This window comes from Dufourea novaeangliae, unplaced genomic scaffold, assembly GCF_001272555.1.
Source record: "Dufourea novaeangliae isolate 0120121106 unplaced genomic scaffold, ASM127255v1 scaffold112, whole genome shotgun sequence".
NCBI lineage: Eukaryota > Metazoa > Arthropoda > Insecta > Hymenoptera > Halictidae > Dufourea > Dufourea novaeangliae.
In genome coordinates this window covers 2227449-2244215 of record NW_015373993.1, presented here as the reverse complement: position 1 = coordinate 2244215, position 16767 = coordinate 2227449, and the positions used below count along the sequence as shown (strand labels likewise).

The window sequence follows — 16767 nt, the reverse complement described above, 5'->3', positions numbered from 1 at the left end:
AGCCTCTCGAATCGAGACACAAACTTTAACGTCTTGTTCGTCGATTTTATTCGGCTAACGCGCTTGGGCTGGGAATCTATCATGGACTGTTATCAGAAATCACTGAAATACGTGTGCAAGTAGGGGACTCGAGCACTGAACATTAAATATTTCATAAACTAAGGGCCAAATACGGCTGAAACAACTTGCTGAACCTCATTAAAAAGTCAGCGTTACAACTGGGGACACCTTTCCTTCTCAATGTTAAGAAGCTTTCGAATACTCACAGAGAATTTGCTGTATTTCCCCGCCATGGCGCGTACGATCGATCGTGCGGTTTTTCCGGTGGAGAAGAGAAATTCTCGGAGCGATCGGAACCAGCGACTCGATACCCCGGTCAATTAGTTTTCCAAGTCGCCGTTCGGGTACACGAGAGAGTCCCCCGTGGAGTAGTCCGTGGTATGCGCGTCGGCGTGTAGCCGCGCGATGCAGGCCACAATAGACACCGAAACGAGATTACCGATGGTGCTTCGCTCACGGTCCATTAGCTCCGATTGAATTACACTCGTCCCTGGCACGATGGAAATTCAAGTTCCATTTCGAACAGACGTTACACGGGAATGAACGAAAAGAAAACCTCTTCGCCGACCGATCGGTGAGATATCGAATCCGATTTGGGCTAGAAGAGAAGAATATTCGATTGAATGACGAGAAACGAAGAAAGGATTAAGCGAACTGATTTCCTTTTCGCGACAGGAATAGATGCTTGGATGCGATGCCTTCGCGAAGATCCGCCGACTTAAACGCACCATCTGGAAAAGGAGAAAAAAAAAATGATATATTAAAAATTACGGATCTCTATAGGTTACTCGTGCAACTTACGTACACGAATCAACGAACGAATTTTAAGAGAAAATTTATACGTAAGTATGGGGCTGTATCGGATGGATCGCGAGTTATTGAAAATTCTTCGACCCCGACTGGAGGAGGTTTGGAAAAAGATATTCAGTATCTGGTTGCCGGTTGCCGTTCCCATATTTGCATTAAATCGAAACGGGGGATAAAGTGACGCTGAGAGGAAAACGAACGGTGCGCGCAAGAGTGCATACACGTTCCTGACTACGTATGTACAATTTTTCACGATGCCGGAACGTGGTTCGACGTTCGTGACGAGAGAACGATCTATTACATGCGCTGAAAACTGCGTGGAAAAGTGCAGCCGAAGAAGTTTCACGCTGCGAAAATAACCGTCGAAAAGATCGAGGAGAATTTCGACGCGAATGCACGCGATACTCGTCGATTCGTTGTAAAGTTTCGAGGAACACGAACGGGGACGCGGGCATTTTTCTTTCGCTTCGCGGATTTTTTTTTCTCTTTTCTTACGTCATTTCCGACCATAATGCCGATAACATTTCCGCGAGAATAAGTTTCCATTGAAAATCCCGCGAAGGTAAACGCGATACACGGAATAGAATCGAATGCATTCACTCTGAATATTGGGTCTTGGCGTTCTGAAAACGTTCTCTTCGCCCCCGGACCTGACATCGATGTCGCGTTTGCATTCGAAAAGTTGTCGCGAATTCTGTCTCCGGCGAAACTTCGCTCGTTCCCGTTTAACTACGGTATGCTGCGACGCAGACGACTCTGTAGGATGGCTGTTGGGATTTAATTAATTTTTCCTGGCATTACGACAAATCTTCCAGGATTTTGAGCTCCTTGAGTCCCTGTCGTCGTCGGTCGTAAACACGACGGTGCGGTATTTGAATATTATTCGGTGAAACAGGATGCCCGGAAGCGTGCACCCTCTAGGAATGCACTGAATTTCGAGGTAATCTTGAAACGCGATGGGGTTGCTGGATTGCAGACTCCCGGCCATGTCGGGAACGGAAGGAATATTTGAATACGAGATGTCGACGAACTCTCGAAGGTGGACGAAATTTAACTGTTAGCCTCGAACACCACTTCGAAGCTTTCATTGCGAAAAGTTCTTTTGTAATTTTAACGATTCGAAGCCTATCTTACTTTGCGCCGATTCATACATAACCTAGTAGTTTGAATTTAGGATTTCAATTGGGATTGAAGACATTCCTCGCATTCAGTTCAATCATACTTCATATTTCTTCGGTTATACAGTGTTAATTAAACTGCAATAGCGTGTACTTTGAAAATATGTATAAGCATACCGTAAAACATGATAAATAGTTCCTCCGATGGTTTCACAAAGTTTTCTGTGTTTCTTGGAATCGATCGCTCGACTGTATGTCCTGAGTTTCTAATTTTTCAAAATATGATTGGCAATATGTGTAACGCCATCTGTCACAAAGTGCCCAAGTCAGTAGCCAATTAGTACCACCGTTGTTACGTTGATATTTGTAACGCCAGATACTGCTATCATATCCTTCGAATGCACAATTTACAATTTATATACATATTAAGAAATTCAATAACATGTATTAATATGTAAACACAATACATAAGAACTCTCATTGGACAATGAAGATACAGTTTACTTCGGTGAACAGTTAATAAAGACAAGGAAAGAAGAATCGAAAACATACCATACTGAAAACAAATTATGCAGTAAAGTTTTCAATATTAGTACTTTTTAATAATAGTTACTATTTATTGCTATTTTAAACTGGTATTTAATTTTTCAGTAAAATGTTCAATTAAAGGTCACGGTGGCGCCATTTAGCGTCAAGAACATTGTACCAATTGGCTAGTAGCTTGAACCCTTTCGCCGTAGATGACACCGTAGGTCTTGTTGACCAATCCGACTAGGGATAAATACATGAAACATTAAATAAAAATGTTATAAACAACAATTATTAATACGTAATATCGAATCAACAGACTTTAACAAAGAAATCGATTTATCAAGATACATTACATATCTTTGAACACATGGTGCATTGATGCTCGATTTACATATGAATGCATATGTCGCGTGGAATAGCGGTGTGATGTGGGACGTATTGCTAAACGTAAAGATATTTAAGTTATTGTGATAAAAAAGATCCGTAATTGACAATAAACTTCTGAATTGTAGTCATACAATTTTTGTAGTTGCGTCATTAATGGTGTAATGATTGCTGTCTCACAAGATCTGTGCGTCCTATCTTAATTGCATAACCTATTCAGCACAATTAAGTAATCGAATAATATTTCGCGTAACTTTAAGAAAATGGCAACTCAAATGAATGTTCCGTTATCATTTGTGCGTCGTTTCCGGCACTATCAAAAATCGTGGCGAAAAGATGCCGTCTTATACGATCAAGTCAAATATCATCCAGTGTAAGAAGCAGAACACCGCCTTTAACGTTGTCGTTAGGTATTTGTCGATACTAACATATTCTCATTTCAGTAAGAAGGATCACGTAGATCCTCCGATCGTTCCGTCGAAAGTTCTAATGATTCATAGAGTGAAACCGATTAAAGGTAATCCTTGGTGGGAAAAGGATATTATCGCAAAATTAGGATTCAGAGAAAAGGTAAGAAATTCACTGTCTAACTTTCCAACAAATAACATTTTCAAGCTCTATCATCGAAATTACTTTTCCAGGAAAACAAACCTGTATTTGTAAAGAATACACCAGAAATGTGCATAGAACTTTGGCGTGTGAAGCATTTGATAAAAATTGTTCCAGTAACGACGCCTGATAACTTTGATGCTATTGATGACTTAACAGAGTATTATGCCCATCCTACTGGGACTATTTATGTCACTGGTAAACTAGATCCTGCTCGTGTGAAAGCTACAGAGGAGTTTAGGAATTCCATGAAGAGATTAGAATACCCCAATGTATCAGAAAAACTGAGACTTCAATGGTTACAGGGAGCTCTTGTACCCAATGCATAAGGGAGTGTACATTAAATAATAAATTTGTTTCTTTTTCATTTCTTGTATTTTTTGGGGGGAATGCAAACGAAACTGTTGAACAAATAATATACTTTATTTGCATGTTGATTAGGGCCATGCGGCCATGTTACAACCTACCAACAGGAATGTTAAAATTTCGGTGTCTTTTTTTTTTTTGTTAGAATTTTTTTTTCATTCTGTATTCTCGAGCAAGTTCTATCGTGGAAGATGAGTGCCGCTTTGGGTCAGTCGTGCGGACCTACTTAAATACAGTGTTCGAAAACGCGGAAACAAATCGTATCTAATGTTTAATGAGCGATACTAGAATCGTAACCGGCAGTCTTACGCGATAAACGAAACCTCTCGAAGACAAACCACTAGGCCGTATATCGTATTCTCTTTGGAGGGGACACCGTTCCGTCGAAAATCCGACAAGCGCGCTACGATATAAGACGCAACTCCTTACGTTTCCGAAACTTTGTAATTGGCTAACCGTTCCTGGTGAATGTACTGTTTTATTTTGAAACCGTTTTACGGATCGAAGAGATAGTCTAAACTTGAAATCGTAAACCTAGTGCCGTACGGTTTTATGCTAGACTCTATGAAAACAGGTTCGATCATGTGTACATGCTTGAATATAATAGAATTGAAAAAACTTGTACAACGCGAATACTGGAAGTCCTAATAACAAAGTGACGACCGCTCCTCTGTTCCCCGTGAAGCAGTTCCGTCTCCCCCCTTTTTTTTTAAGAGGAATTGGTTCGCCTCCGACTCCGAAGTTTCCAAAATCGCCTGTCTCTGGACGTATGATGAATAGAAATAGTATTTTGTGCTTTGGATCCTTTCTCGGGCATGTACATCCTGAGAAGTCTCGCAGCGCGCTCCTCCTGCGATCTGTCCGCGGCTTTTCCGCTCAAAAAACTGAGCAGCTTCATACTGCGTCTCTTGATTCTCAACCTATTCAGAAAGTTCTTCTCGGACGTTCTAGTCGGGCTGTAGTCGTGCTGATCGTCTGAATCCTCGTCGAACTTCTTCGACTTCCTTTGCAGCAATTCCATTTGCCTTCGCCGATCGTATTGCGTGTCTCCACGTCTGTACCTACGATTTCGAGCGTCCCCGGCTTCAGAGGAGGAATAAGCCTCCCTCTTTGCTCTCTCGGCATTTCGATTGCTGGTCTCCTCCGCTCTTTGCGCGACCGACTCGAGTTCCTTCAAGCGGTCCGCTTCCTTCGAACTTTTCAAGGTATCCGAGGACGCGGTCGCGCAACTGTCGTCAACGTCCGACAGTTTTCTGTGAAGATTCACAATCTTCCGGCGAAACTCTTCGTCCTCCTGGCTCAACTTGGCGAAAATACGATCCCTTTCGTTCGCATCGTTGCTCGAGCCGACGTTCTTCGTCGTCGCCGTTTGAAACCTCTGTCACCACCATCCCACCTGATCCTTTCCGCTCCCGGGCGAGTCCTCCTCTTCCGGGAGCGGTTCCAACCGTCTTCTACCTAAGAAACACCTGAGCGAGCCGAGGCTTCCGCTGCCCAGCAACTGATCCATGTTCAACTCGGGCAGATTGCAGTCTTCGGTCTCGGACTCTTGATCGGCGTCGTCGTCCGCCGACAGGTTCAAGCCGTAGTTGTCCTCGCCGGAGGTGGCAGCCGCGTTGCCTGCACCGTTTGGCGGCGGCTAGGGAAGTCAGGCACAGCTCGGGCTAGTGATTCTTTGCAAACAAAGGGCAAGCATTGTTCATGCAGATGCGTGCGAAGCTTACGGGCTAGCATTGGTCTTTCACGCCGGATTCAGTGTCGTTTCGGTATTTTTCTCTTTCGTTCTCGCTGAGAGTACGAGACACATATCCCGCCCGGGCTCGTATACGCGGAAATCGTTGGGAATCAATTTTTTCTTTTTTTTGCATATCTGGGGTCGTTTCGAAAGTGTAAACGCGACGTGGGTGACTATATTTGAATCGCAACGACGGTTTCAAGGAAAGTCTGAACAAAACTAAAACTACCTTACCTTTGCGAATAACAAACTATGTATATTAATGGTCGAGATAGTTCTGCGTTAACGTGTCGTGTACGCAAGCAAGCTAAACACACTCGTGATCGTGAGATGTATGTATAACGAACGAAGGAAAGCGAAACTGTCGAGAATGTACTAATAATAAACACGCGCATACACAATCGAGTGTGAGTTCTATTTGGCAAAGGAGCGCGCGAACGAAGCAAGTATTCGGTGCACAAAGCTGCGAGTTGCTTAAAATTTTGCTCGATCGCTCGCGTCGTGTATCGTACAATCTTGAAATAGTCTGTATCATTACCGAACTCGCGGAGAAGCTTTCGTCGTCGGGACCACCGGAAGTCGGAGTTCCCCAGATATCGTCTCCGGATGTCGCTCCGGACGTGGTGCCCTCCTCGTCGTTCGGATCCAACGAGTATTCCGTTCTCTCCGGTGGCACCGGCGGTTGAAGGAGATATCCTCCGACACCTTCGCTGAGTTGCTCGAGCAATACCATTTTACTGACCACATAGCTGCTCGCTCTAGCAGTCCATGCTCTCAACCCTGTGGGCGGAGACTCAGAATCTCGATTGTCATCCTCTCCTTGTTCTTCGAGCTCATCGTCTTGATCCAAACTACTCATCGTGCCGAATCTTCGGAGAGCTCTGAACACAACCGGACTATGTGTTCCGTGCTGGACACAATGTCGATAACACGACCATCCGTGATTATGGATTCCAAAGAAAATTCTTACCTATAAGGCGGTTCACCGTCGCAATCGAGGTCGTCCTCGCTGCCGTCTTCCGTGTTACCATCGGCCGGCGTGTAACTCGGACTGTTACGTCCGGGGCTGTCGTACAGTCCGTTCCTCAATCTATGCTTGGTGCACAGATCAGGCGTCGGCGGTACGACCGAAATCTTTGGAGGCAACGGAGAAAACGGATCCCTCGTTAGAGGCGGCGTCGGGCAACCCGATCTACGGTTAGACCCGTATAGATTACAATTCAACCCCCAGAGAACATTGAAATATTTACCAGAGGAGTATTTCGTCGGACATGGTACCTGTGACATCTTCGACATATGTTAATGGAACTCGTCGAATTCTCTTTGGAGGAAGCCAAGCTGCCGTTTTTTTTCGTCGACACGCAGTTAGACTTTACGGTGCTCAGACTCGCGCTGGACGCGGTACTCTGCTGTTCCACGTCGGAATTCCCTATTTCGGTGACAATTTCCTCAGCCGGAGTGTTCCGGCCGCCGTCCGATCCGTCCATGGTTTCCTTGGGCGCTCTCGCGGCCAGTTCCTCGGGCGTCCATTCTTCGATCGGTGCCTCCTCGTGATCAGGCGGCGGAATCTGACGGGAATTGCGTACCCATTGCGCCAAATGATTGTCCTCCCTCGAATTCTTGATTATCGTCTCGATGCTCTCGGCCGAATGCGATTCCTTCTCCTCGTCGGGTTTCAACGTTTCCCTGATAGTCTGTGGACGCGGGAACACGATTAACGTTGCGCCATTTTCATTCCGAAGCATGTTTCGGATAAAATTTTCTTACCTGCGAACTTTCCATAGAATCCCTAACAGCGGGGAAATTGCTACTGGTGATCGGACTTTCTTCCGGGCTGTCTTGGCTAGGCGTTCCCCCATATCCTGTATTCACATAGATTCTAAAATGCAACAGATTAATGCAAATTAGAGAGAAATGAACGAACCGTCGGGTGTTTAACCTAATTCATCGTGGGTTTCGTCGAAGTCTGACTACGGTACATCATCGACGTTACAGACAGATTCCCTCGGTATCGTTTCGAGCTTGAGCTCGCGTACCTTATACATCGTATCGAGTCAAAGTTCCACGAAACTCGCCGCGATCTTACGAATCGAACGTACATTTGCCGTTGAAGGAGGTTATGCCAGACAGCCTTCAGCTCGGGCGTGGGGGCTCGTAAAACTAATACTCGTCTTCGGGGCCGACTGTGAGGGCTGCAACCCCCGCTGTTGCTCACCTCCATGTGACCATTCTCCGCGTTCCCGGACGGGTTAATGGCGACCTGGAGTCGAAATTCCGTGGGTCGTTTACGGACCGTGAAGCAAGCCTCGGCGATGTTCGACAGGCGCAACGGCTCCTCGGTCACGAATAAAACCCGATCCCTGGAGACCCGTGCGAACACCAGCAGATCGGTGAGAAGCAACGCCCACGACGGTTGCAGACGTGCTCGACCTTCGACTTTCGCAAGCGCACCGCCAAACAGCCTGCAACACTGTACAGTTCAGAGAGGAATGTCAGACCGAGTCGCCTTAACCTTTAGAAACTGTCGACAGACCATTGCCGTCCGGGCATCGCCAGGGTGAACGGTTTGCATCTCGCGAAAACCAGACGAGATTCCACCTCTTGCAGGCTGAGCAAAGGTCTACCGGTGTCACGGGGGGGTTCCATCACGCCTGCGTTCGCTGTAGCTTCTCTATAACCTTGCGCCAAATCTCTGGCCTGTTGGCAATTCCTCGGCGACGCCAGACCCACGAGTCTCGTCATCTCTCTACAAAGGGAAACTCCTTGAAAATTCTCGCGGACGTAAGTAATCCTTGACGAGACACGGGAAACGGATCGACGCGATTCAGGGAACGCACCTGTAATGCTCCAGAGGCAGCAACAACACGCCTGTCAGATCGGGACGCCGTTTCTGCGGCACGGAGGGCTCGCACACTAGCTTCGCGAACGCCGTGTTCCGTCTGAGGGCGACCAGAAGACAGCAAGCACGTTGCAGACCGCTCAGGTATCGTCTGTAGGCGGCGGTGATTCGGGGAACTCTGCACAGATAACTGTCGACCCCGCCGCCCTCGTCGCGAATCTCCTCGGAGATTTTGAGCAACTCGTCGAGATTTTGAAAGAGTATCATATAGTCCGCGGCGGAAAGGACGTCCCGCCTCTCGATCAGTGGCGCCATCAGACGAGTGTGACCGTTCTTCAAAACGCCCCAGTACCGCGTCTCACGTACGGACAGTTCCTCTTCCGGTGGCGCGTCCGGCGCGAGATTCGGGAATACCTGAACGCGTCCACTCGGAAAAACTTGTGCCCGGTTTCGTATCCAGTTTTAAATGGAGAACGTTTAAAGGAAAATATATGTATGCATACCGGGGACGTGCGCATGCAGGACGATGAGGAAACTTCGTTCGGTCGGATTTGCTAAACGTCGCGGCTTAAAGTTAAGGGGGAGATGGGTGAAATAAATAAACGGAACGCAACCCGAAGGGTTTGAAACAGAACTTGTTGAACAACATAAAAAAAAAAAAGAAAACGAAAAGACAACCGTTTGACATTACAAAACATAACTTAATAGTGTCTCCCTGCCCCGGACAATGGGGCGGGGGGGCCACGCGCTATACACCAGGCGTTCACGCTAATATTGTAAGTACAGCCACGGCACAGTCGCGAGAAAAAATGTACAGACGCGACGGCCGCGACATACCGAGCAACGAAACATAAACTATAATAAGCTCTCGAGTATACACGTGTATGTGTGTGTGTGTGTGTGTGTGTGTGTATGTGTGTGTATATATATCGCGGTTCGCACAACGAGTTTTCATCCCGGGTTATCCACGTTCGATTTAAGGAAAAAAATGTTCGTCGCATAGATACGCGACAGTTACAACATTCGGTAATTTTTCCTGGTAACTATTCTCATTATCTACGTTTCCCTCGACTCCGTTATCTTACTCTGAGCAAAACCTAGACGCGCTTACTGTAGTTTACCACATGCCATATCAAACTCGAACAACAATTTCGGGATTCGATTCGCACGGATCGACACGCGAACTATAAGAATACGAACGAAAACAAGGAAGAGAAATCAAGACTGATCGAAGCTACGAACCACCGAGACACCGTTTCTTTTTGCTCGTATCTCGTAGCTCGTTTCCCGTTCCTTCGATTAATATTCGTAAACGATTCCAGCTAAAGTAAGTTCAGACCAGGACGCCTGTACCGACCTCGGCGTTGAACGCGACCGCGTGCTGTCCACCTGCGCCTCCACTTCCGCCGATCGGTTGCTGAAGACTGACGTTCATCGAGCTAGGCCGATGCATCGACGATTGAACCTGTCCTCCTTTACGGTAGACCTCGAGGACAAGCTGATTCGTGGCCGTCTGAATCAACCCGAGGATCTCTTCGCGCGGTCGCGTCACCACGTTCGTCGTATCGACGAACACCACGTGGTCACCTGGCCTCAGACCGGAACGTTCCGCCGGGCTTCCAGGGTCCACGCGCTCCACGCGAGGAGGTCTTCCCCAGGATAACGAGAATCCCCATGGAATCTACGAAGAGTAGGAAAAAAAAAAAAAAAATTGCGCACCCTGTAAGAAATTTTGACACGCCGTAAAGAATAATGAGCGTTTAGGACGAGGAACGGTGTTGTGCCCGCGGGAGAGCTTTGGACGAAACTCGCCGAGACGACAGGGGGTCACGAAAGGGAGAGTGGCTCCGTACAAAAGCGTACGAGAAGGCCCACTTTAAGGAGTCATGGGCATCGGGCCTATCGTCGTGACGCCGGTCGCCCGTGAACCTGCTGCGAGATCTCGCCGGGTGACCAAGCGAAACACGACAATGGACTTTCAAAGGTATACACTTATACATCGCGAACACTCCGGTTCGTTTCTTTGATTCTATTTGTCGTTGAGCGGATTTCCTCGGTAGGAGGGACCAAGTGGAGAGGGCCGGGGAAGGCTAACCTGATTAGCTGTAGTCTGTCTGATTAATCTCCTGGTGACGGTGCAAGGTGTTCTGCCACCCCTAGCCGTGAAACCCGGATGCAACGGCAGGCCGGTCAAAGGATCGATCGGCTCCAACTCGAGATACCTCAAGTACGTCAGATTCTCTCCGCTGGAATTATTATTATCTGCTTCTCCGTCCCTGGACAAAGGGGGCGAGACTCCGCAGTCCTGGGGCAAACCCGCGCAAATGCTGCTCGTGTTTCGGCCGGTTCCTGCCTCCAACGGATGCCATGTCGCTTCCTGGAATGTTCGAAACGTTACGCGATCAGACACGATTCCAGACGATTCGCGAACGAATATACGCGATATACACCTCGGTACGCGGTGATTCGTTTGGAATTGTATGCACGTATTCGACGGGAATCGCGATGATCGAAAGTTTCCGGGAACTTTTACGATTTCGCGTCCTAGGCCGTGAAACGTCTCCACGCTCGAGTCTCTTCGTTCCATTCATACACCGTGTTCCCCGTTTCGATTGCCCGCACGATCGACGCGAAACGGCATTCCCGAAACGTTCGTTCCATCGTCTCAGCAGAACATGAATATCTTCAACAGAACACCGACCACGAAGAAAACCACGCAATAAATCGCCACCACGATCATCGTTGTTTTCCACCACCGGTCACGGACCAAAATAACGGTAAAGGACGAGGATACACGGACAGCACCTGTCACTTTTAACGAGGTCAAAATGCAAGTGAATCTTTGCCGGATAACGTTCCGCTTGGTTGCCCCGTAACGAGCTTAACCATGACCTTAAGCCGAGGAAGACTTAGGAATCCCGGCAAACAGCTGACGCGCGTGATCGTCCGTCCAACTTCCTTGTTCGATTCCACGAATGGACGGTCAACGAACAATCAAACCACGACTCGATTCAAACAATGCTCGATTCGTTATAATTTCGTAAATTAAAGTACGAAGTATATTTACCTTGTCCTGGGACAGGGGTAGAGGCAGAGTCATGCAGCCCAACAGTTCGCTACGTCTGAAACGGAAAGAACGGAACGGTGCATAAATACTCTTTATCGAAGCATGCGTATACCGATGTGTTAGCCGATACATACACACTGATTTGCGTATGTAGCTCTGCGCGTGGATACGTACGCCACGCTGTTACGTGGTAGTAGATCGTCTATATACAGAGACGGCAAGCATACACGCGACTTTCGACTATTTACATAGAGAGGAGGGAACCGTTGCAGAGACGCGCGGATGTGACGAAGGTACACGTGGTGAACGCGATGCGCATGCCTCCGGAGAATCGATTCCCCTCCTACCGCAAGGAATCCGGCGTATACCCCAGAAATTCGTTTCGATACTCGGATGGACCGTTGCTTTGGAATCAACGTAAAAATTATCCCGTTTCGAGACGGCCCTTATCGACCGGGAAAATTACCGCACTCGCGTTGCGGGATCCTTACACGTCACCGAACTCTCTCTCTCTCTCTCTCTCTCTCTCTCTCTCTCTCTCTCTCTCTCTGTCTTTCTTGCGCGTATCCACGAACAGATTGATGGTTTTACTACGATTGGATGTCAGAGTTGAACGACACCCGATTCTAAAACATACGAATTTCTTATTCGTATTTGCGATAAATAACGCGCAACTCGACGAACTAGAATCTAACGAACACGATCGTTATAAACTTCCACGTCGGGAATCCACGTCGACGAGTCGCAGTTCTTGACCTCGATACATCTTTCTCGCAGACAACGCCTGCTTTCGTCGGCTCTTCGCGTGGACGGACAAGCACCCTTTTATTTATGCGACGTGTGGAAAAACGAAATTATCTGTACTTTATCAACGAGCCAACGCTACTGACTTTATTCGTCGAACAGATTCCTTCCAGTGTCGTCTATGAATACCGAGAAGCTAGAATTTTATTGAAACGAATTCTTTTTATTCCTGCTTCGAATCGCAGGCGTGAAACGTTCCGAAACATTCTCACGGTGTCCACGGTAACGTGGCTTGCGTGAGATTAATATCTTCCCAGCGTGTACTAAGCGGCGGTAACTATCGTTTCGCCGACTTAATCGGCTAAAAGGTGTTATCTGTGCCTCGAACGGCACGGTACCGGAACGTGCCAATTACGGGTCGAGGCAAAGGTAAAAGGGAACGTGAAAATTTCAGGAAAACACACAGGGTTTCGAGCCGGACCACGTTCGAGATTAATTTCGGTGTACGTGCAGCCAGTTGATTCGTTATCATCCCGTCGAGAGCCCCTCTCTCTCTCTCCATTTGCTTACGCGTTTGTTCGAGCATGCTCACCTTGCGCGACGATCCCTGTGCCAGACCGCGATGTCCAGGGACGTAGGCTTGCTGGTGCAGTGATTGTTGTTCGCCAGACAGGGTAGTATCAAAGTCTCGTGAAAAACGGGATTCGGGGTGGCCCTGTGCACCGCAGTCCGTTTCACCACCCCCTCGCCGTTCGTGTTCTTCAAGCTAGCCTTAACGTAAGCGTGGATCGGACCCTCGTATGCCCTCCTGAGGTCCTTGCACCTGATCACTGCGCGGAAACAGATAAAGACGAATGCGTCAGATCGTAGGGTGGAAGGAGTAAAACGCTTAGCCCGCGGAAGCGTCGCCTCCTCCGCCGCGGCCTTTTTGCTTCAGACACTAGACGAGCTCGATACCGAAACTATCTTGTAATACGATCCATTACAACCGATAACACCGTGCATGGTAATTCCTGTCCGTGTAAACCCGCGTACTTCGTGAACGAAGCTGATCCTCGTGTGACCGTTGTGCCGTCCGATCGTTTCGCCGCACGCACCACTACTAGGTACTTGCTCGTGGCCGCGAGGAGCGTCCGACCGATGCGCCGTTCTTCTACTTGCCGCGAGATCTATACGAGAAGATCTGTTTTTCTCCCCGCTTCCGCGACCGAAAGGTTTCGTTTCCCGAGAAACTCGACGTTTATACCGACCGGAGTGTATCACCGGGGTAAACCGCAGATTTAGCGGTCGGGGGAAAATTTTCTCGATACGACGCCTCTCATCCCCCCCTCCCTCGGTTCCAAAAGGTGGTAGACACGTCGCGGATCCAGGGAGACGAGACGGAAGAGACCTCTCGAGGATATATTTTACGGAGATTGTTTACGCAGGGCTGTGTGTGTGTGTGTGTCAACCGCCAAGAATCAATGTTGGTAGGCCTACTAACCGGGAGCCAATTGCCAGGAGGGTCTGTGGGTTACTGGCACAGTCGTGAATCGCGGGGTGCCAACTGAAACACACCCCCTCTCGTGGTACAGGACTGGCGCATGCCCTTTCCACGCGAACTTTTCAGGGACGTCTCGGCGCCACGAAGACCCGTGCGAATTTTCGATCGCGAAACTATCCCCCCCCTCGATTCGCAACTTTTTGAACTTTCAACGACCCGACTCTCCCTCGCGATACTTACACCATCCCCACCCCCAACGACTTTACGACTTGCTTCTTCACGTCCGACATTTATGCGTATAGGTAACAACACGAACATGCTATTAAAGCGATAGAATGGAAACCAAAGCTTTCAAAAACTTACCCCTGACGTGTATCCGATCCCCAACGACGGAATACTCGATCTCGATCGAACCGCGACAATTCAATCTAGGCGGTTCGCTCTCCGGGCTGAATTTCAAACATCTTCTCACGGTCGCGATCAACGGTGTTTCCGGTGTGTTCGACATAGAATTCAAGAACGATTTCGAACTCTGAAAATCGTCCGTCACCGTCGACTTCGGACTGTCCAGATCCCAGGTGATGGTTTTCCTTCCGAGATCCTCCTCGTTTCTACGATGATCGTCGAGATCCTCCTCGTTCCTGCGAAGATCGTCGAGATCCTCCTCGTCCTTGCGAGGATCATCAAGATCCTCCTCTTCCCTGCAAGGATCATCGAGATCCTCTTCGTCCTTGCGAGGATCGTCGAGATCCTTCTCGTCCTTACAAGGATCGTCGAGATCGCAGAACAACGCCTTCTCCGCGAACACGCATTTCTCGTCCAAGGTAATGTCCAGATCGGTCTCCAACGCGAGTTTTTTCACGTTCGGATTCACGGCTTCCATCAGAGTTACCTGTGCCGTATCGGTTTTGTCGTTGGTCGACGGACTGTGGTTCGACAATCGTCTTCTCGCGCGTTTTCCCTCGTACATTTTCTCGGTGTCCTTCCGATGCCGTTTTCTGCGAATACCTCGTTGCCTCTTCAAGGTAAACTCTCCGTTCAGATCGTCGGGCGGGGATGAGAATGCCCAGGACATCGGCGAAGGATCTTCCAGTAGTTGACTAGCCGAGGAAACGGAGCTGTCGTTGTGGCAGGCCGTTTCGTCTTCCACGTTCTCTTCCTGCTCCACGATCGTCTCGTACGTATGCTCAGATTTCGTGAGAGTCTCGTCGTCACGATCACCTTCGAGAACCTTGTTCCTCTCCTCCGCGTCTCCCAAAAGAATTTCCGCCACAGTTTTCCCGGTGAAATTCAGTTCTTGCTCCCTGCTCGAACACGACATTTTTATATGTGATTATTAGGGATGTGGGGTAACATTTCGCTCGTTCACAGGATATTTATTTATTTAATTTATTTAACGGGAAAAGCCTTTGGTACAGAAGAAATAGTTGTAATAATTTGCATCTAAATATGCTAAATGACATGTGGAAAAAGCCAAAAGAAGCATTTAGTTTATTAGCCATGGTGTATATGCGGTTCAACGGTTTGAAATTTTCATAATTCGTTCCATGAGATTGGGCTTGAAATAGATCATGATTTCTAAAGTTACACGTGGGTATGTGAAATCGAATATTCTCGAGTAATTCTGGGCAGGCAATGCGCCCATCAACGATGTTAAATATACATACATACAACGATCTTACCTGTTGAGGACCTCCGTGACGGTGTTGTCCATATTTTCGAATTTCGGGAGATCCTGGTCGATGGCCAAGTTGGACAGTTTTCCGGCCAACGGTGTCTGACCGTGACTCTTGGCTTTGAAGGAACTCGGGGCTGGACCGGTGGCGTTCTTCGTGTGATACGGGGTCTTGCATCGGGCGTGAATCTTCGTTATTCTCGCCAGTTTCGGCAGGTACGTCATTTTTGCGCAGTTCGCAAACTTTCCTTTCCCATCTCCGTTCGGCGAACAGAGTCTATTGTTCTTCGCCAGGGGCACCGAATCGGACTGCATCACGTCTTCGGGACTGGTGGCCATGGAGATCTGTTGAAAAAAGTCCGAGACATGCGACTGCAGATTCGCCCTGGCCTCGTTCACGATATTCTGCGGCAGCTCGTTGTCGCTCTGGAAGTTTTTCGCTCTACTTTTCATGAAGAGCGTGGGGTCGGTCGGCAGGGTCAATGCTGTCGAGCATTTGGTACCGGCGGGAAAAAGAGTTAACGGGCCGATATCCGCGTCGACTCGAGGTGTGCTCTGATAAAAACTCTCCGTGACCGATGACTTCTCCGGTTGTCGTGACATCGACTGACGTTTTGTCGCGCGTAAATTGGGCTTGGTTGCCTGCAATGCGGACAGAAAAAAAATATTTCTGCGTTCCAGTGGAATTTCAAGTCTCATCGTTTATTTTCTTTTTTTTTTTTCTTTTTGATGAAAATGTACAAGGTAACTACCAACCAGTAAAATATATATATATATATATGTATATGTATATTACGAGACGGGATCAATACCTGAAAGTACGTCCTTAAATCGCTGCCGTGGCTCCTGCATCTTCTCCGACGTGCCGGCGTGGTCCTCGACGAAACGTTCTCGGCCGTTTGGGCGGGAATATTACGGGTTTTGGTTCCAGCAGCGGGAGGCGTGTTGGACAAGTCGCGAAAAGGTCTACGGGGCGCCTTGTTCAAGCTAGGCGGACCGTGAGGCGTCGAGCTGCTAGCCGACAACGATCTCGAGACCGTCCACTTCAGCATCTTTGAAGGCTGAAAGCAAAGTCTCGGGTAAGCGAAACGTTTCACGCACGTTCCCTTCGACGAAAAAAAATCTTCGATCGATTCAGCCTTTAGGTAGACTTTGTATTCCATAAGCTGTACGGTCGCTAAAAGAACTGAAACAGCTTATCGCGACACATCTCGATGCAAGGGGATACGATCGCAGGAAGAACACACAGAAGGGTCACAGCAGTTTTCTATCGGCCCGTATAGACACCGTACGGTTTACCGAAAATACATGTCCGGTTCTAATTACGTACCCTGGGCCGAATGAATGAG

At 48.2% G+C, this 16767-nt stretch overlaps 2 protein-coding genes across 2 annotated transcripts; one reads left to right on the top strand and one right to left on the bottom strand.

The window, feature by feature from the left end:
- The first annotated feature begins 2868 nt into the window (after positions 1 to 2868).
- On the top strand, positions 2869 to 3876 carry LOC107187832. Its single transcript, XM_015576009.1, has 3 exons — positions 2869 to 3273; positions 3344 to 3470; positions 3542 to 3876. The coding sequence occupies exons 1-3, from the start codon at positions 3164 to 3166 to the stop codon at positions 3836 to 3838; spliced, it is 534 nt and encodes a 177-aa protein (XP_015431495.1). The 5' UTR covers positions 2869 to 3163; the 3' UTR covers positions 3839 to 3876.
- Positions 3877 to 3901: 25 nt separating this feature from the next.
- LOC107187831 lies at positions 3902 to 16470 on the bottom strand. The gene is made up of 16 exons (XM_015576007.1): positions 16231 to 16470; positions 15426 to 16060; positions 14535 to 15047; positions 14107 to 14384; positions 12853 to 13090; positions 11517 to 11571; positions 10545 to 10826; positions 9807 to 10130; positions 8448 to 8863; positions 8144 to 8356; positions 7710 to 8072; positions 7378 to 7489; positions 6889 to 7304; positions 6581 to 6802; positions 6149 to 6491; positions 3902 to 5514 (listed from the first exon to the last, which is right to left on the bottom strand). The coding sequence occupies exons 1-16, from the start codon at positions 16468 to 16470 to the stop codon at positions 5257 to 5259; spliced, it is 4908 nt and encodes a 1635-aa protein (XP_015431493.1). The 3' UTR covers positions 3902 to 5256.
- Between the last annotated feature and the right edge of the window lie 297 nt (positions 16471 to 16767).